At 37.1% G+C, this 20,571-nt stretch overlaps 1 protein-coding gene across 1 annotated transcript; it reads left to right on the top strand.

Annotated features, from left to right (window-relative positions):
• Window positions 1-800: 800 nt before the first annotated feature.
• On the top strand, window positions 801-19,916 carry LOC137396394 (uncharacterized). Its single transcript, XM_068082651.1, has 6 exons — window positions 801-852; window positions 11,260-11,333; window positions 11,543-11,644; window positions 12,103-12,190; window positions 17,285-18,031; window positions 18,765-19,916. The coding sequence occupies exons 2-6, from the start codon at window positions 11,276-11,278 to the stop codon at window positions 18,979-18,981; spliced, it is 1,212 nt and encodes a 403-aa protein (XP_067938752.1). The 5' UTR covers window positions 801-852; window positions 11,260-11,275; the 3' UTR covers window positions 18,982-19,916.
• The last annotated feature ends 655 nt before the right edge of the window (window positions 19,917-20,571 follow it).

The raw sequence follows: 20,571 nt of genomic DNA, 5'->3' as shown, positions 1-20,571 counted from the left end.
CCCAGAGTGCCCCCCCCCCGTCTCCCCTACTATAAGGGCTATCCGAGGGGAGGTCGCAGGTTGCACTGAATAAATGTATATACTTGTGGCTTTTGTATTTTTGTTATAGAATAATAGGTGAATATACATTAATATGTATAAAACAAAAAATATAGGACATATTAATAAATGAGTTCTCACGCTTTTTTGCCTCATATCGAGGATCTTAGTAAGAAAACTCTATTCTGATAATTCTGTTTCGCAATGTCATCAAATTGTAAACCCTATGATACACTTTTTCTTATAAACCGTCTTTCCACTCTTTACCAGTTTAAAGGATCGCATACGACACTGAGTGTCATTATAGCAATAAATAACGACAACTAAAAAGGTAATTCAGACTACATAAATTAAATCAAAAGTAAACTTGAAAACTGACAGCCCACTTTGATCGTCAATTTGAGCGAATGAAAATCCGAGTGAAAGAACTAGGTTTATGAGCATACAACTACCAAAAATAAAATGCAACAAATTCGTTATACAGCAGTTTCTAATTGATTATCATTGCTTATTGAATCGCTTTATACACTTATGACCAGAAAAATTGTAAAATTGTTGTCGAAGAACAACGCGATCACGAAGTTTTAACTTTGTTGAGCCGGAAACGTAATTACATGAGCAAATACCCGACTCAGTTTTGTTCGATATATCGCACGCAACCATTGCGGCAATAAAATGTAAATCAAGGCCTACTTGCCAAAACTCAAGTCGTCTCACACTGCTAGATTACGAGTTCAATAACGCCATATAAACAATTTGTGTTTGCGGCGATCAGATATCGTGGACGACGAAACGAACTGGGGTAACGACTGGGTAATATAGCCACTTTTAATATCAACGTAAAAGAAGTCTAGAAGAAAGTTTATCAGCTCAACCAGACGTTCAATTGTAAGCTGCTTGTCAAAAAGTGTATCTTTAAAAACATTATCTGTATTCCAATTTATATTCATATCCCCAACAAGAATAATATTTGCTCGGTTAAGGATAGTGTTACTGAGTACATCAGACAATTCTGAGAGAAACTGAGCTTGGTTTATGTTTGGTGGAGCATAAATTGACCCTATAACGAAAGTGGATTTACTAGTGGAAACTTTAATCCAAACAGATTCACAGGTTTATCATCTGTTTATATCTGTTTATCTTCTGTATCATCTGTTTATAGGTAAACAGATGATACTTATTTATAATAACCTGTTTACACTGTGTTATGTATTATTAGTTTTTAAGCAAACACAAGGCAGTTTAAAAAACTCTTTATTGGATAGCGTTAATCTGTAATAAGATCACTGGCCGTTGTTTTAATTATCCGTTATAATTAGTTTTCCTATCATCTACTATCTCGCTCAAGATTTTTGTCAACCGCTAGCATGTATTGTTGCTATTGCAAATTATGAATACAATAACAAATTCATCGTCACACTTGTATTGATGTACGAATGGTGCTACCTATAACATCGTTGTAATTATATAAGTGTCAGATGTATTCACACAATAATCAGATTATAAATACACGACTGTACAGCTCAGCAGCGGCAATTCAAAAGAAAGCTTACATAACAAGACAGCCTAATGTGCTGACTTTCAATTCAAAACGAGGCTTGAATCCTGTCATATCTATGCCAATTAACTTGTTTACAAAACCCAGCAATAGGGAAGACGATTCCAATGTCTAGGATATTACACCTCTTGTTTACGTATAAGATTTAGCTAGTCAGTAATAAGAAATATTGTCAAACCCACAAATACATATATATATAATTATGAAATTATTGCATTTTAGCCATTTACATTAGTCTAAACGCCTGTTGCGGACACCGTAAATTGAACCCTGGCAGCATAATAAACCCAGCCGCAGCTGGGAAATCTCTGTTCCAGGCATGCCCCATAATAGGGCGGGTGTGCTTTCCCTTACAAGCACTCGGGATGTCTGTACCGTTATCTCGAGTGACTCAGGCTAGGGTTTGCTCCCTTTATAGCTAATGTATGCGTTGACGGCTTAGTTCATGTTATGTATTCGTTTAGATATGCCGGTGGTCTTCTGTCTCTTATTGGCCTTGCTGAGGATTCACTCTCAAGCGCACTGTCTCGTCCACTCATCGGGGTGATTGGACTAGCGGGTAGTTCTCTTGCGGGCGTATCCGGTCGAACTGGTGTGTTCGGCTCCTCTCGTACTGAATCCCAACAAGCAGTGTCGGTCTGTGGTCTTGTTGGTCGGCGGTCATAGTCGCAATTTCGGGCTGGTGATAGGGTGGTTCCTCCACTATTTCCAGCTTCATCTACAACAGATAAATTAGTTTCTGGGGAGTGAAAACGTCTAACATGCGTTACATTTCGTTTCACTATTTTGCGATCTACCGACTCTAACGTCAACATGGGACCGCATATTTCTCGCACTTTATATGGATCATGATGGAATGGTGTCTGGCATTTTGACTGAGTATCCCTTTTCAACAGCACTAAATCGCCCACTTCAAAGTCGTGCCCCGACTTGTTCTGATTACGTTTGACAACCATCTGATTTTTTACTTCTGCATCACGATCCCGTTCCTCCGACTCCCCAAAGATATCTTGCACCTGAGGGACCTTTACCCGTAATTTTCGCCCAAAAAGCATTTCTGACGGAGATTTACCAGTGATCGAATGTGGAGTGTTTCTGTAAGCCAACAGGTATTTCCTTAACTCTCCTGGTACGCTCCTACCCTCAGCTATGGCAATCCTAACTCTCTTCATCAAAGAACGATTCTGACGCTCTACCTCCCCATTAGACTCAGGCCATCGCGGTGTCACTAAATCATGCCTAATGCCCATACTTTCTATGTATCCAGCAAACTCCCGAGAAATAAACTGAGGTCCATTATCTGACTTTAAGCTCAAAGGCAGTCCATGCTTGTCAAAAATCTCAACCAAAGCTTCTATGATTTTGCCGCTAACAATAGACTGCATGAATACACACTCATAATACCTGCTATAGTAGTCTACCACGACAAATATATATCTACCATTCTCTAGTGGACCCAATAAGTCGCATGCTAAGTCTTCCCAGGGCCCATTTGGCAACTCAGTGACTCTAACTGGGTCTCTTTCCTGTGCCTGACCTACTAATTGACAACCCTTGCACCGCTTCACATAGCATTCTATTTCTGCATCCATACCCGGCCACCAGACCCTCGTTCTCAAGTTACGCTTAGTACCCACAATACCAAGATGTCCTTCGTGTCCCAGCTCAATCATTTTATGTCTCAACTCCACCGGTACAACTATCCTGTTTCCCCTCAACACTATTTGGCCAATAGCACACAGCTCATCAATAACGGGTCTAAATTGTTTTGCTATGTCTTTTGGTGCATTGTCAAATGAACCTTCAGCTATTGAACGCCTTACATAACCCAATTCCCCATCTCTGTCAGATATTCTCTCAACCTGTTTAGCCGTTATTGCCTCAAAACCTAACAAATCGTCCACAACTACCTGCCTAACAAAAAGCTCAGTGTCTTCTACAGACTCCACTGGAGATCCATATTGACCCGTCACCATTCTAGATAAGCAGTCTGCAATGTTCAATGACCCTTTTATGTATTTCGCGCAAAAATCATAACTCTGGAGACGCAAGACCCACCTCTCTATTCGAGCAGAGGGAGATTTCTTTTTGTGATTGGCATAGATCACCTCCAATGGCTGGTGATCTGTCATGAGAGTGAATTTAACCCCAAACAAATAATGGTGTAGCCTTTCGCATGCCCAGACTATGGCCAAAGCTTCTTTTTCTGTCTGACAGTATCGTTTCTCAACTTGAGTCAACGCTCTCGAAGCATAGCAGATGACCCTATCAACCCCTCCCTGTACTTGAACGAGCACACACCCTAAGCCCACGGGACTTGCATCTGTGTATAGCAAAGTATCGGAATCTAAGTCAAAAAATGCCAGTGTCCTTGTATGAGCTAACGCACATTTCAAATCCTGAAAAGCCTTTAATTCCTGCCCCCCAAACTCCAGTTGCATTGCAGACTGCTTGCCGATGGTCATGCTTCGCAACAATTCTGTTCTAGATGAGAAATCAGGAATAAACCTTGAACAATAGCTCACTAACCCTAGAAAACTTTTTAATTCCCCTACAGTTTTTGGTACTGATGCTCCTGATATGGCCTCAACCTTGTCTGAGCCTGGATCAACCCCCTGGCTAGAGATTCTATGTCCTACAAAAGTGATCTGCTTGGCCCCAAAAACACACTTGCCTTCATTTACAGTTAGCCCTGCCTTTTCTAGTCGCTCAAGTGTCAATTCTAAGCGTTCATTATGCTCTGCCATGTTACCTGCATGTACTACTATATCATCAGCCAAGTTCACTACCCCTGGAATCCCTGCAATTATGTCGGCCACTTTCCTTTGGTATATTTCAGGGGCAGCGCAAATACCAAAGCTAAGCCGTTTGTAACGGTATTGACCAGCATGGGTGGTAAATGTTGTAATATCCCTAGACTTTTTGTTTAAAACGAATTGATGAAACCCCATTTTCATGTCAATTTTCGAGAAAACCTTGGACCCGTTCATGTCTAGCAATAGCTCATCCACCGTGGGCACAGGGTAGTGATGTCTGATTATGGCTCTGTTGGCCTGCCTCATATCTACACACAACCTAATGCTGCCATCAGCCTTTGGCACAATAACCACCCCGCTACTCCATGTTGTAGGCCCCTCTACTGGTTCAATGATGTCTAAAGAGCATAACTCATCCAAGTGCTTTTCTAATTTTTCGCGAACAGAAAACGGCACCCTACGATATGGTTGAGCCACAGGCACAACTGTATGATCAATAGAAAGTGTTATCTCACCATCGACTTTTCCTATACCTCCTGAAAACAATTTTGGAAACTTACTTTTCCAGGCCGCCCCCTCCTCAATGACAAGATTCGTAGAAATACTGATCAGCCCCAACTCCGTACATGTTTCTATCCCCAATAGAGCCTCAGCCACGCTGTCAATCACCAAAAACTTGGTATTTTTGGCCATCTTACCATTACCAGAACAATGTACCTCTGCCCAAAACTGCCCTATCACTGATAGCGGTTTCTGTGATGTATATGAATAAATTTTCGGACCAGAGCGCTCTGACTTTTCAACTACAATACCACCTTTTTTAAGCGTTTCCCACGTAGGTTTATCTATGACATTGCAATCCGCCCCTGAATCCAAAATAAATTTTACATCTACACCTCCCACTTGCACCATTGCTCGGTGAAGTCCTACTTTGTTGATAGAATTTAATGTGAAAGCAAACCTATCAGGGTTCTGACTAACATTACCAGCGTCAGGCCTATCGCTAGAATCCTCGTCGTTCTGTTCTACATAATTTACATGCTTACCCCTACACACAGATTTAAAATGATTGTATTCTTTGCACTTGAAACATTGTCTGCCCTTGGCCGGGCACACAGCATGTGAATTTTCCCTACCACATCCATTGCATCGGGCTTTACCTCGAAATTCGTTAGCAACCCTACTACCCCTATCTAAGCCTGTCCTGCTGCCACGAAAACCATTACTACTTCTATTGGTGCCTGGCCTATTATCACTAACCCTGTTCAACAGCGGTCTGCTACTCATCTCCCGGAATCGACTTTCTACTGACTCGTGTGTACTAGCCAAAACCAGTGTGCGTTCGAGAGTTAAAGCGTTTCCTTCTTCCATCAAGCGCTTCCTTAGCACATCCGATATACAATATTCTACGATTTGATCCCTAATTTGATCATTCACATTGTGGTAATTGCATCCATTACCACCCGCCTTCCTTAATCGCGCACAGTATTGGCTCACTGTCTCATTTTCCAATTGCACCATCTTACGAAACACATGACGCTGAAAAGTCTCGTTAGGAGCCACCGTAAAATATTCGTCTAAATGTTGCCTAAACCCGTTGTAATCGTCTCTATTAGTAGCTGCCAACGTGCCATGAATTTCCCTAACCCTGGCGCCAGCATGGTACAACAAGAGCGCCTTTCTCTGAGCCCTCAAATTGATATTCCCTTCTCCATCCAAATTAAAAATTCCCTTCGAGTCAGAAAAGGCCTCAAATTCTTCAACCCACGATCTCCAATTCGTGGAAACTATTGAAGCATCGCCGTCTGGAGAGAAATTGCCTGGCCCCTTGCTATCCATTCTGAACCCAACTTTAATCAGCAATGAAGGAAGAAAAGAAAATACCCTAAAGATAAAGACCAATCTACTTAGCTTTTAGAGTGAGATGGTTGCCACAAACAGTCTGGATCCCATCCTCGTCGCCATTATAACATCGTTGTAATTATATAAGTGTCAGATGTATTCACACAATAATCAGATTATAAATACACGACTGTACAGCTCAGCAGCGGCAATTCAAAAGAAAGCTTACATAACAAGACAGCCTAATGTGCTGACTTTCAATTCAAAACGAGGCTTGAATCCTGTCATATCTATGCCAATTAACTTGTTTACAAAACCCAGCAATAGGGAAGACGATTCCAATGTCTAGGATATTACACTACCTGCGACGGTACGATTAAGGCTATTCAGCGCTGTTTAAGTTGCTGTAGGTGACTTGAATAATAACAAACCAATGTGATGAACTAACAATCACTTTAAGACTCCCGTCACGTGGGATTTGGAAGAAATTATGATATATACGCAATTAATCTTAATCTATATATAAAGCAGGGTTGAATTTGCTTTGTCATTTTATTCTCTTTTGACTAGTCTATGTTTAGTTTGTGCACCTTGGTTTGGGTTGTGTGAACTGATTTGATTATTACTGGTTCACACACTAGTGAAGGTGTTAAGCTATTATATACAATACTGATAATTACCAGTAAAATATACTTTTTTATTCTCTAAGTTCAGCAATTAAAATACACAATTAACAAAATTCTAAAACAATAATACTAATGACAAAAGGTATAAAAAGCCAATAAAAGTTACACCCTTGCTCAACAGTCGACCATGTTTGTTCACTCAGTTTTGTACAGCTGCGAGTTTCGACAGTCAAACTAAAGTCATAGATAAAGAGACTCAGCAGTTTAAATATAAGGAACCTTGGCAGTGAAGGAGAAGAGGCTCAGCAGATTCCACAGAGGTTCCACAGATGGAGGGGAAAGAGGCAGACTCATTGGGGCTGTTCTCTTTTACAGATGTTTTTGTTAGCCTGTGAGGTGTTTACATGCCCGTATTATGTTCTTTATGTTGCAGAGAGTTAGTATTTGAGTGGACTTGTTTTGAGTACGGTATGAGGTGTACAGATTGGAATTGATGACTAACTCCAGTTAATATAATTGTGTCTGTTAAAGATCTAGTTTTTTGGTGGTTTTTTGGCAGGCCAATTTACTCTTTCCTCTTGGATTACTTCCACTGGATGTTTCTAATTCGCTTGTGGATGGATGTATGATCATTATCTTTCTTGATAATCCTCTAATGTACCGGGTGTTTCGTTCTCTGCAGTAATATGTATATCTCCGAAGGTTTAGGTGTTGCTTCCTTCTGGCATCTGTATTTGCTAATATTTCCATACAACACCGCAATATGTACCAAGCGACCGCTCGTTGTAGCGATCACTCGTTGTAGCTTTTAGCGATCACTTGTTGATCGTATGATAACAAGCGCCTCATGTGTCAACAAGTCATTTGTACAACAGTCATTACCAATATATTACAGCTTCACTTGTCTAGAAGATAACTCAATGAAGATTAACCTCTGTTATTGATTTTTGTAAAGCATATGCCATTATAACCGTTGACAATTACCAACAGGTCATTTATCTCATCTGATCCGAATGTTCTTGTTTCATCTTTGTGTGTCTTATGTTTTCGCTTTTTCATGCCAAAGCAGTTTAGCTAGGCATCACCTAATGAATGTGCCAATATTTATTTGATTGGTTGCATAGCTTTCGTTTTATGTATGCAATTGTATGTAGGTTTTTATATATATTAAATTGCGTTATATATATGTGTTTTATTTTTATTAAACGAGCACTAATTGTACAAAAAATGTAAACGTCACTAAGACTAAGCTAAAGGAAGTTACCTTATGTATCTCAATTATCATCTTCACCTCCCTTCTCATGTTTTTTTTGCCATTCGTGAAAGAGATTTGTATTAATACTAAAGCTAAATCGTGATATTTTTATTTCGCTGAAACAAGCTTTTTCTCTTCAGTTGTTTAGATTATTCAAGTAGTCCTACGACCAAATATGAGCGGAGCGATTGTTTGAGAGATTTATGATAAATGCATGTGCACACAACTCATGAAAATTATTCATCAACACTGTCGCAAACCCTTGTACCGAAATCTCATCAACAAATTTAACCATTTTTCAATGGAGTCGTTTAAGTATAATAACGATACAAAACACATAAAAACCTATTTAAATATGTTACCAAGTCTTTGAAAATTGTCGACAATATCCTAAAACTTACCCATCTGATCGGATTATACACAAATAGACAGATTAATTTGGCCGAAATTCGCAATAAAAAACTTGACAAGCTTTTTTAACCAAAATTAAGACCTATTAAAATAAATAATAAATATAAAATAAATATTAAATAGTAGAACTATTAAGTAGGGCACATTTCACAAGAAAACCGTGCTCATTTCACCAGTCTATAGCATTGTCTAATTGCCGAAGGTTTCTAATATTTTTCCGTATTTAATATCTTGCAAAAATATTTAATTATAAGAATAATAATTTGATTTTATAAAATTATCATTAGAATAATTATTTGAATTTATTTGTTCGAAGGTTTCTGTAATAAACGTAGACCGTTTGAGGCGTAGACCGATTTACAGGTACAAAATTGTGGCACACAGTCTATCAGCCTATGTTTTTTCCCAATTACCGAAGGTTTCATTAAATTATTTAAAATGTTAGCCAAAATTCTTTACATCTTATGTACAAGCTAGGACCAAACTACAACGCTCCTTTATGACGAAAACATTTTTTTATTTTGCTCCAGTTTGCAGAAAACTTCCAAACGTGTGAACGCTCATACTTGCTTTCTGCTAGATCGCTATCAAAGCCATTCTACATTCAACACAACTAACTTTCAAACTGTGTATATTACACAGCAGCTCGCCATTTTACTTCTAATATGGCATTTCAGAGATATAATAAACATATTTCCTTATTGCTGTTGTTAAATTACATAAATTACAGTAGGTTAGGCCTACAGCTTTAATTAATATTCATTTTATTGTTGTAAAACATAGGTTTGAGATAGTAGTAGATTAGGTGTGAATTTTTTACAACCTTTCGTTTGGCATAGTTGAGTTTTTGAATTTAATTTCAAATTTTCTTGACAACTACCATAGACATACAACTTCCCAGAACACCACGTCGTGGCCGACGCAATGGCCGTCCACGTGTCTCTGAATTATTACAGCTCAATAGGAGGATAAATAGAAGGTCCTCACAGCAACCATCAACATAAAATGTTATTGTTCAACAACACGCTACTCAAATTAATAACAACAACTCATCTGATTCAGAGAATTCTTTAGTAGATGTTGTAGGTGATGTAAATGACATGGACTTGGCAGCCCTTTGTTTCCAGATGATGATCATGATTTTATGGACATCATTGACCATGAAAATGCTGCACAAAACAATATTGCTCCTCCCAATGCTGCCCCTTTCATCACATTCCTCATTTTCAATCTTTAGATTGAAAATGAGGAATGAGATGATTTTCAAGAACTCCGTAATAACTTTCTAGGCAGAGACTTGACAACAACATATCACAGCTCACGTGTACTGGATGTAATGAAAAACATTTTATTACATACAATGCTCAAATACAACTATGTCATACGTGTCAACAAGTTCTCCTGTCAAATTCCTAGATTGCTAGAATTTCCTTTTTGAAGTCATGCTCCCTCAAATTTATTTTATATCAGGGTTAGCAAAATATCGATATTTTTAAAACTATCATATCACTGATATATATCATGATATTTATTGATATTTATAGATATTTTTGAAACAAATGACGTTTTTGAAAAAAAATTGAAGCTAGGTTGAACTTGTATTGTATTTACATTGTGATTGATGTATTTTATAGATTGTATGTAGCCTGTTAGCAATGTTTGATACCAAAAACTTGATTTATTGTAAGCCTAGTATAATAATAATATTTATAAATATGAAAATGTTCATCAAATATTGGATTGGAAATTATGACATTATTGCTAAGTGCAAACAAAATAGTGCAAATAGTAAATACACACTATGATAGTCCAAGCATGTTTTAATGTCCTGCTTTTGTCTAGTTTAGGTATTTGTAAACAAACACCAGCTTGCCAACCTTCACCACACCGAGACAATTCCTCAACTTGCTGTAAACCAGTCCACATGATGAAAACACACACTCAACACCAGCAGTCAGAGTTATATCATCATATTTATATATTTTATACTTAGCCAGAATCCTTAGAAGCTATTCATTGAAATATTTTTTTAAAGAAAATGATGAGATGACTTACTATGTCATCTCAGTGAGTCAGTGTAATGTGCTTACAATTCTGTTTCTGGGTGTCAGATTGTTCAACTCAAAATCATGGCATATGAAGTTCAAAGGGTTTTCAGTAGGCTGGTCTTCCAATAAGGCAATAAAATATAACAGCTTAACATGAGATAATCAGGTTAGGGAGATAGTACTGGGATGAAGGAATACAATTTAGATCTGAAAAACTCTTCTCAGCTCAAACCCTAATTAATTGGTCTAGCGAATATCACCGCCTTGGTCTGGCTGTCTTTGTTTGTCTGTGTTGAGTAAGCCTAATAGGCACCTATACAAAAATTTAATGATTTTAGGTGTTGTTTAGCATTTTAGACTGTTAGCCATAGTTTCAAAATGAAAACGGAATGATAAAATGAATATCTTTCAAAAATATCGATTTTTTGACCCAGAAATATCATATCTATCGGCGATATATATCGATGATATATATCAAGCGCAATATATCAAACCAACCCTGTTTTATATCATCTCGAACAACTCTCATTTGCACTATACTCTGTCAATTCCTGCTGACAACTACTTTTTCAACAGCCAGCACTACCCTTTCTTTTTTCTATTATCACTTATTCCATTATTAGGTCGTGGGCTGTATGACAGGGGAATTTCTAGTATATGTTGGTCTGTCTCAGTTCTCTCTTGGTGATGAGAGCTAATAGTTGACAATTACCTTTTGTTACAGTTTCAAAGACAAAAAGATGGCAGACAACGATATAGTTATTACGGCATCTATTCAAAGAGTCACTAGGAGTGAAGGTATGGTCTTTCTTTGGGCAAGGCTCTTGCATATTTTCCTTCATTTGCAGACTACCTTATGCAGAGAAACTTAGGCTAGATTTTATCATCATGCGCAGCAGAAATTATCCTAAATTAAGATAAAATAAGAAATTATCCTATTCTGATATACTGTAGTGTTCTGTGAAGACGAGACAACATTTTCATATTCATATTATTTTCACTTTCAGATATCTGTAGCATAGGAGCCTCAAATTCCTCTCGTGAAGACTCAGGGGAAAAGCTAGTCGGTCTGAATACTTCTCTCGTATGTTCTTGCATATCTGATCCATGTGAGTACCATTACATTACATTAACTAGTACTATGTGAATTATTGCACAAATTTATATTGCAACAATACTGTTACAATACAATACTGTTTAAACCATTGCAAAACTTTTTATTGCTTTTCACTTTTGTTTTTATTAAAATAGTTCAAATACAACAAAAACAGCAATTGCATTGTCGCCTGTCATACAATATAAATATAATCAGTTTTTACAATGTATACTTATATGAAGTTTTGCAAAGGCAGCAGTAAAAGTGTAGTCGACAGCATTTGAATGTGCTATCACGCAAAGGTGAACTACATGAGGCTAGTACTAAGTGGATGTTGATATAAACTAAAATATCAAAATGTATTACCACAACCAGTTTTTAAATTCTCTGGTAAGGTGTTGAGAGGTTTTTGTGGATCGCTGTGTGGTCTATCTAGTTCAGATAATATCTAAAGAATTGTTCGTTTTCCAGCCTGCTATGATGATCTTCTTCATACAAGTCCTGAACACTTTCCAGATCTCAATCCTCTTTCTGAAGAGTGTGTCCAGCGTCTCAACACGTAAGATAACTGAGACATGTTTATTTCTTAAAATTCACTACTTTATACACGCGGACACTGAAAGTTCATGTTTTTTTTGTTCGTAAGAGCTAGAAAATCTTTAGATGTCTGTTTGTCTATTTACGTTATGCTCACTGTGTTTCCATGCTTTGGTCAGTGGTCATTTTAGCATATGTGTCCGCAAATACAACAAATGGAAGATTCGGTTCTTAAAATGCTGTTTATCGACAATTTTTTCTCATCAAAAAAATCAGTTTTACAAAGTTTAAAAATTGTGAAGATTGAATCTTTCAGAAGCAGCATTTTTTACAATGTTTGTAAGTGGAAGACTGGGTTTTACAATGTGTCCTTGTACAAGGGGAAACAATATTCTATGACAGATGGAAGCGACAATCTTTAAAAATATATGCCTTGAGCTGTGTCCATTCATTAAAATGACCTTAAATTGTCATTGACAGCATGCAAAATCTTAGCAGCTTTCTATGGTAAAGAATAATATAAATAGCTTTACTGTAACACCAAAACTATATACAGTCAAACATGGATAACTTGTCCACGGATAGCTCGAACACATGGTTAATTCGAACGGTTTCTTTGGTCCGTTCCCACGTAATGATAAATTGCTATAGATAACTCGAACTCAACACTGTTAATTCGAACTGTTTTTTTGCCCAACGGCTACCGAAACGGTTGTTATCGCTTTAGAAAATCACTTTATTCAAAGCCATAGAGGTAAACTTCATATTTTCGTAATTCATAAGCGTCGTTATTACCACCATCGGCAAAATATTTTTGTCAACGACTTTTCTAAAGGTTTGGTGAAATTTGATTTATACTGCTATACGATGAATAGCACGGGCTAGCCGGGTGATGCGCGCAAGGATTTTCGCCACGCACATTCAAAACAAAAATCGCATGTTGTTTTTGTTTTGTATGTGCGTGGCGAAAATCCTTGCGCGCGTGACCCGGCTAGCCCGTGATGAATAGTTTTCCGACGTTGATTCCGTGTTGAATCAACGTTGGACTGTTGAATGTTTAAAACGTCTTAAAAATTGTTGTAATTAAACGTATACGTTGTCTTAGCTACAAAAAACTATTCATCGTTTGACTTAAACACAGAATACGTGTGTACATTCAATAAGTATCTATTAAAAACGCGTGAGTGATATAGAATGTACCGTAAAACCTCGTAAAACTTCTAATTGAACTGCCTCGGAGTGTTGCTCTTAACGAATCCCAGGTAAAGTAAGGTAATCTTTGCATAAACTTCAAGAAAAAACGGCAAAATTGATCGTGGGTAAAACCCCAAAAAAAAGTCTTTTCTTTTGAGCATTTCAACAACGATCAAGTTTTGCCAATGTCAATCTAAAAAACGTCCTGGCAATAACCATCACCTCAAACAACAAACCAATCTCAAGTGATAGAAAAATCTCTATACTTTTTGATAAAAACGTTTTAAACTTTACATTAGAAGCATTTAATTTGAAACAAGCCATTTGTGCTTTTGATTTATATTATAGTTTGTATATGTACATGTATCTACTAATAAATAAGTAAATATATGGACTTGTGACAGTGCTCTGATAACTTGAACGCTCTGATAATTCGAACACTTTTGCTCGGTCCCGTGAAGTTCGAGTTATCCATGTTTGACTGTATAATACAACTGATCTTCAGTAAATAAACCATTGAACTGAACCACAAAGAGCCACTGACGGTATAAATTTATGGCCATTAGTAGCTGGGATCAGTGTTGATAAATATTATTAAATATTATAAAATGTAGGCTTTGGTTGGGATATATCAAAAAATGCATAAAATATTTAGTTTCAATCAGAAATTTTAAAAAAGTATTTCTATGCTATCTCATCTGACTGCGGAAATGCTTCTTCATTCATTTCCCCAAAGGAATAACAACTTCTGCTAAGAAGATATTTGAAGCACGGAAATACCAAGACTGAATGTTTGCAATACAGTTCACCCTCGGGATACCATTTTTATCTGTTTCAGGGTTGGCATCGCATGGGTCAAAATCGTATGTAGGGCTGTAAAAATCATAGTAATTATATAATGCAAACATCCCCTGGTAAAAATATAAGAGCTGTACATGTTTAGAACTAGTAATAAAATAGTATGTTAAAGATGTAGTTGCGTCAAAAAGGTCAATTTAATGAAATTAGGACCCATAAAAGGCTAAAACATCAGCTACAATTTGATGCCATTTTTGTCTTTGTAGACCAACCCTGTCTAGAGATATATGCGTTTGAATGAGGCCCTCTTTTAAAAAGCTCACGTTCCAGCGGGTGCCTATTTCGTGACGTCACAAGCAAGGTATCTGAAACGAAACCACGAGCAATAAATATGAGGTCGATTCGTTAGCCAATCATGCGTGCGAAATTTTTATATAGGCCGTAATAAATGTTATCACTCGTAAAACGCGTTGTCTGTGATCTCGAAGATTCTCCTAATTAGAAAATTCATTTTCATTACTCGTTACTGATTCAACGCGTTTCAACAATTACTAAGTTATACATAGTTTTAAAATGGCTTCAAGTTCGAGCGACCGCTACTCAGAGTTATCTGAGCAACTTTTAGTAAAAGATTAGAGTAGACAGCCTATGGCCAAAGCTGACAGGCGTCAGCAACGTTTTGCTGCAGAAGAAGACAGAATGGAGGTAAATTAACTTAGAGTCTTCTATACTTAAGTAAATGTAATATTTTTTATAGTCATAAATACATATACTAATTAATTAAATGATAATTCTTTGCTATCTCCAATCATCATTTCATAGCTTATCTGCCGTTTTACCTAGCTATATTTTTTTCGAATTTTCTTTGGTAAATTAGAGTCATGATTACAAATTATTTTCACTCGTAGGAAGTGGGTAAAATCGGTTGATCATTGCAAATCTTTAATTTCCAGAACCAAAGCTTCGAATCGTTGGCTTGGCGTACTTGTGCCTTTATTAAATGTTTATTCGTTTTTAAAATTACACTCGCAATCTATTTAACTCCCAATTTGGAAGCTGTCAATAGATACGCTTTAGAATGACATATCTATGAATGACATATTTATTGCATCTACTTTGTTTACATTTACTTTTTTTACTGATTACAGAATGTTTATGTCGTCCCACCAGCCGAAGAAGCTTTGTCAGTGTGGAAACTGCCATAAAGGAGAAAGCGAGGCTTGAATGCGTGCTGGATAAGCCATGATGTTTTGTTTGAGTTTGTTGCAGTAGATGAATTTGTCTTATTGTATCAGCTAATATTATGTGAGTGGCCACGACTTGATGAATATTTTTACTAAAAATATTCATCAAGTCGCTTATGCTTTATGCCGAGATGAAAATATTTTTGCTTGTAAAAATTATATAATAAAATAATATTGTTGAAAATAATGCAAAACATGATTTGCAGAATATTGTAGTGAATCGGATATGGTATATGGGTGTCCGCAGAACTGGAGAATGTGAGTTCAAATCCAGTTTGCAGCAGACTTCTCATCCTTAAAACTCTATCCCTGTCTATATTCTTTTCAAAGAGGTGGCTTGCTTATTTCACTTATTTAGTGTTCGGTAAGAATACTACTAGTAAGAAACTAGTACGTAGGCAATAGGTAATAGGCGACATAATGTGGGCGGGGCTTATGGGAGGCTGTATATCGTTTGTATGGGTAGCTGCAGAACTGTGCTGATACAAAGACCGCGTTCTACATAAATGACTTGACAGAATTACCGTAGACCCGTAGAATTGGTAGTCGGTACCCAAATGTTTACACAACATTTGGAGAAAGCGAGTAGAACAAATTTTCAATTTTCGTTATTTGAGGCCTTTGAAACATTCGTAATAATGCATCTGTAGCAGGATTTAAAATTTTATTCTAGCCAACATGAGCAAATACAAGATAAGATATATGCCAATAGAGCTGCGTAAGACTAGACTTTTATCGCAAATACCCGATGTGAATATGAGAGATAGAGACAGGTTGCCAAACGCGTGACATCATTTTGGGCAAGTCTGGGCACGTTTTGGTGGCCTGAGCATTTTTACGGCGATCAGATTTTTTCGGTTTTAATCTTCAAATATCTTGGCAATGCGATCGCGTAACACAACAAACAACATATCAACTGATAGAGAAAAAAAATGCTTTCTTTTAAGATCAACTTAAATTTGACGCAACTACATCTTTAACCTTAGTAACTATAATTACCTACAGTAACTTTATTATAACTAGTGAATTTATTGGTTATGATCTGCATTAAAATGTAACGTTACAGTATTAATGAACGGTACTATGTATCATAGAAATTTCTTACCTTCAAGATAGACGTATGCATGACAAAAAATTGAATTCACTTAAAATACTTTTAACTTACTAAACACACACACACTTAAAGCTGAGTTGTAGTTTGTATTTTTAACTATTTTTTTGAATTTCAACTTTTTATATCTAAAATTTTATCACTTATCAGTTTCTGTCTTCGCTTTTACTGTAACTTGTTGTGGGCCTGTTTAAAACTTTTTCAACCTAATTAGGTAAGAAAACACAAATGATGCTATTTTCGTAATGAAGTGGACTTTAATTGTTAGCGGGTTAAAACAAGTTGTCTGACCACGGGACTTTCTGTATGAAGGGATCGAAACTTCAACTTTGCTACTGGTTTCAAAGGGAAAATATCATTTTACACACGAGAAATGCTGAACTGTGAGAAATAAGTCGTCGTGTCTCTTTTAGGCGTTGTTAAAATATTTTCGGCGAACAGCATTTCGGTGTTTTCGTTATTTTGACGCGCGTAGTAAGTACACCTACTGCGAAATTTGAACTCAAGTAAAAAAAAATTGTTGAATTCGTATGGTGAAATAGGGCTCGTATGGTGACATGAAACAATTATCATGTTCCACTTCGTAAAATTAAAATATTGTATATCAGGGTATCGTATCCCAAGGGTGCACTTTAATTCTGTCTGCCAATTCTAGTTGCATTAAGAACTGTTGCCAGATTCCTATCCATCTAGCAAATGGTCTGAGTGGAATGTAGCTTGTGACAGCCCTGGCCGTTGAGATGTCAAATGAATGTTCGTTGTTTTGCAGATTATTTAGTGAGCATAAGATACAGCATGCCGCAATAGTACCATCCGTGGCAGACTCTGTATATGTCCTCGGAGATGATGTCGAAAGTATCAAGTCTGAAATCGAGACAATCTTTCAAGCAGTTACAGTCAAAATTGTTATTCGGAACAACAATGCTGAGGAAAGCACTCCCTTCACACAGCTGTTTAGTCGGGTTGAGAAATACGTACTCGAGTCTGGAGAGTGGCAGACGGAAAAGAAAGCTTATTGTGAGATCGCCGCTGTAGCCCAGGAAATGCGCAGAGGCAGCGGTAAGATTCGAGGAACCTTTTCTGCCTCGTTATCAAAGTATTGCGTTGTGCCAGCTCATCTACAGCGGCAGAGCCCATCTCAAACTGATTCTCAGACACCTACCGGCACATTTAAATACACATTCTACACAGAGAGTCTGCCTGCCCTCACTGTTCTGCCAACTGATATTTCCAAATACCGTATAGTCGATAAGGAGCCTGGCTTCTTCATGAATGACATTGCGTTTTTTAAGTTTGTGGGACTTCCGGCAAATGCTACAGCAAAACCGATGTCTGTGCTGCCAATTCCTACCAAGGCTCATATCGACTTGCTTGCCAGGAGACAACAGGTTGTTGTTGTTGGTGATGCCGAAGGAAGGGTAATCTTTTCACCTGTTTATCTAGGAGTCTCCGGAGAACATCTCGGACTACATCTTTCCTTTGTCATCACATCTTCAAAATCTAACAGTACTCAATCGTATGTCATTGACTTTTTTATTGCTTTGCATTCATAGTATTCATAGTGACTGTAGTTCTGTCTGCTAGCTGCTACTTTCACTATAGCTTTCAAAAGCTGGTTGCATTACTCACTCTCAACAGTTGTTGGCTGTTGGATTGTTTAGAAAGTCTCATGTACCCAATTTAATATGAGTAGGTCAGTTTTCTTTTAAAATCTACAATCATGTCTGCATGTGGCAATAGAGGATGACTTTGGATTGAGTACACATAAAAATATCTGTCATTGGCCAGAAAAACAATCATTACTCTTCCTACTCGCAGCTATAAACCAGGAGTTGTCCTCCCCTGTTGCGTTTAATGTTAGGTGATTGTTGTAGCTAATTTATTGTAGAAAATTTCATAGACAAAACCATTAATAACATTGTTACCGTTTAACAAACGTGTCTGTTATACAACTAGCAACCTGTCAATGTAGCCTACAAATACTCAATAGTGACTAATATCTTGAGTTAGGTTTTTATGTCGTAGAGGTACACGCCACGGATCTCGCATCCTATCATTGTACTAACTACTATAATGTTCTTTTGTGAGGGATACACATCGTTAATTTAATTACATGCTTTATTTTAAATAATATCTCTACACCTGTGTAATTAAACATGCCATTCTAATGGTTGTGTCACTTATGTCTGTAAGTCTCTCTGTGGCTGTAGTGGCTGTTGATGTACCCTGATATGACATATAATTTGTAGGCTGGGTGAAGGAGACAGCGGGAGGTTGGTCAGCTTCAAAGGGCGTGACAATCAGCTTATCCCAGCTGGCATGGTCATCGGCAAGTTCCCCCATTACATTCCCGAGTTTAATTCAAGCATCTATCAGGCCGTTATACTGAGCGAAGCTCTAAAAGAGATAGAAGCCGAAAACGGACATCTCATATCTGATCTAAATGTCCTAAAGATTGATGAATAAATAGAGTATGTAAGAGATAGTGGGTAGTGAGCTATCTCAGTGGTTACTACTACTATGTGTCAAGTATTTCCTCATTCCTGTTATCACTTTTTTAAATTTCCTTATTTTTGAATTTTAGTCTCAGAATATTAGTAAATTTATAGTTGGGGACTCTTCACTATTCGGCATCTTAAATCTTGAATAGGTTGACTAGAAAAGCATATTATATTCATTACTTATGAAAAAAGCTTACTTAGTTTTAGCTTTAGTTTATAGTTTCAGAAGTCAGTCAATGTCACGTTCTATTTTAGAAGTACCACAGGCTATAGTTCCACATTTTTTTAACGAACCCTCACAATGCCATCACAGCTAATTTCCCCAAATGATTTTTAGTTTTATAAAGTGGCCGAATCTGCATAATCAGTAAACAAAGTTTGAGATGTGTCTCGCTATCTACGACTAGATTAAGGAGCTAAGGCTTGGAAAGTTTGTGCTGACATACATGTATTCATATCATTATTCAACAACTAGCAAAGCTAGTAGTTTTGTTACATCCTGTTAGGCTAATGCTAAAATGGAATATGTAGTTAATTTTTTAATTTCTGGTAACATCATAGACTAACACACAGTGTTAATTGTTATGACGTGTAGTAGTGGTCAGCACCACAATTCTTCAATCGGCTTCAACTCACACAATCACTTTTGGTATGCAGTCTAATCATAAACTAATCCTAGCATTTCATTAATGTGTCGTTCACTCTATTTATTAGCAGGTTGTAGAGATAGCAACTTTTATTGATTGGTTTTATATATTTGGTAGCAAATGATTCATTTACTTCTTATGTTTGATAAACTGTAACCTGTGTTTGCTAGAACGTAGTTGTCAGCACATTTTTTAAATTTTGCTGATTTTTTATGGGTGAGAATCAATTACAATATACATACCCTGATATTGATCTGTTCAATAACTTCTTGATAGCTACTATTCCTGGTGAGTTAGTCGAGATAGCAGGGATAACACTGCAGTCTATCTGATTAAATGTCTTATAGGAGAACCTTCATCGTTTTACTTGCCGAATGACATGTTTCTCATAAAATCTGCTGGCCTACTATTATTCATGTCAGCGTGTCAGAATTCCTGTCAACTAAGGTACTGATAGCATGCTCTGTAGTGGTGAATGATATACATGTACATGTAGTTATGATATTAGGAAAGTTTCCATTGTGGGTGTGATGTGGATTTGGAATTGTGCACACTTGAGTAACCGTGTGTTAACTGTTAACACGCTGCATTAATACAAAAGATAAATATCTTTACATCAAATGCTGTAAACGGTGCTTTCTGAACTTCCACAATTAAAATAGGAACAGCTAGTGTGGAAAATTATTAAATTTGAAGAACTTGCTTGGCTATTTGCTGTGCATCATTCAAAAGAGCCATGTCCATCATTCGTAATAACGTTTGATACAAATTTGCGAGCATTAACAAAACTCGCCTAACTTGCAGATTTTCCCCATTTCTATCTTGCGGATGAGGCTAACATGCTGGTTAACCGTGCCATAAAAACAGCGGATTAGGTGCAGTCGCTTATTATACTTGCATGCCGTTAT

This window comes from Watersipora subatra, chromosome 5 (assembly GCF_963576615.1).
Source record: "Watersipora subatra chromosome 5, tzWatSuba1.1, whole genome shotgun sequence".
In the NCBI taxonomy this organism is placed as follows: domain Eukaryota; kingdom Metazoa; phylum Bryozoa; class Gymnolaemata; order Cheilostomatida; family Watersiporidae; genus Watersipora; species Watersipora subatra.
The sequence above is the reverse complement of the archived record's forward strand: the minus strand, read 5'-3'. Positions and strand labels throughout refer to the sequence as shown.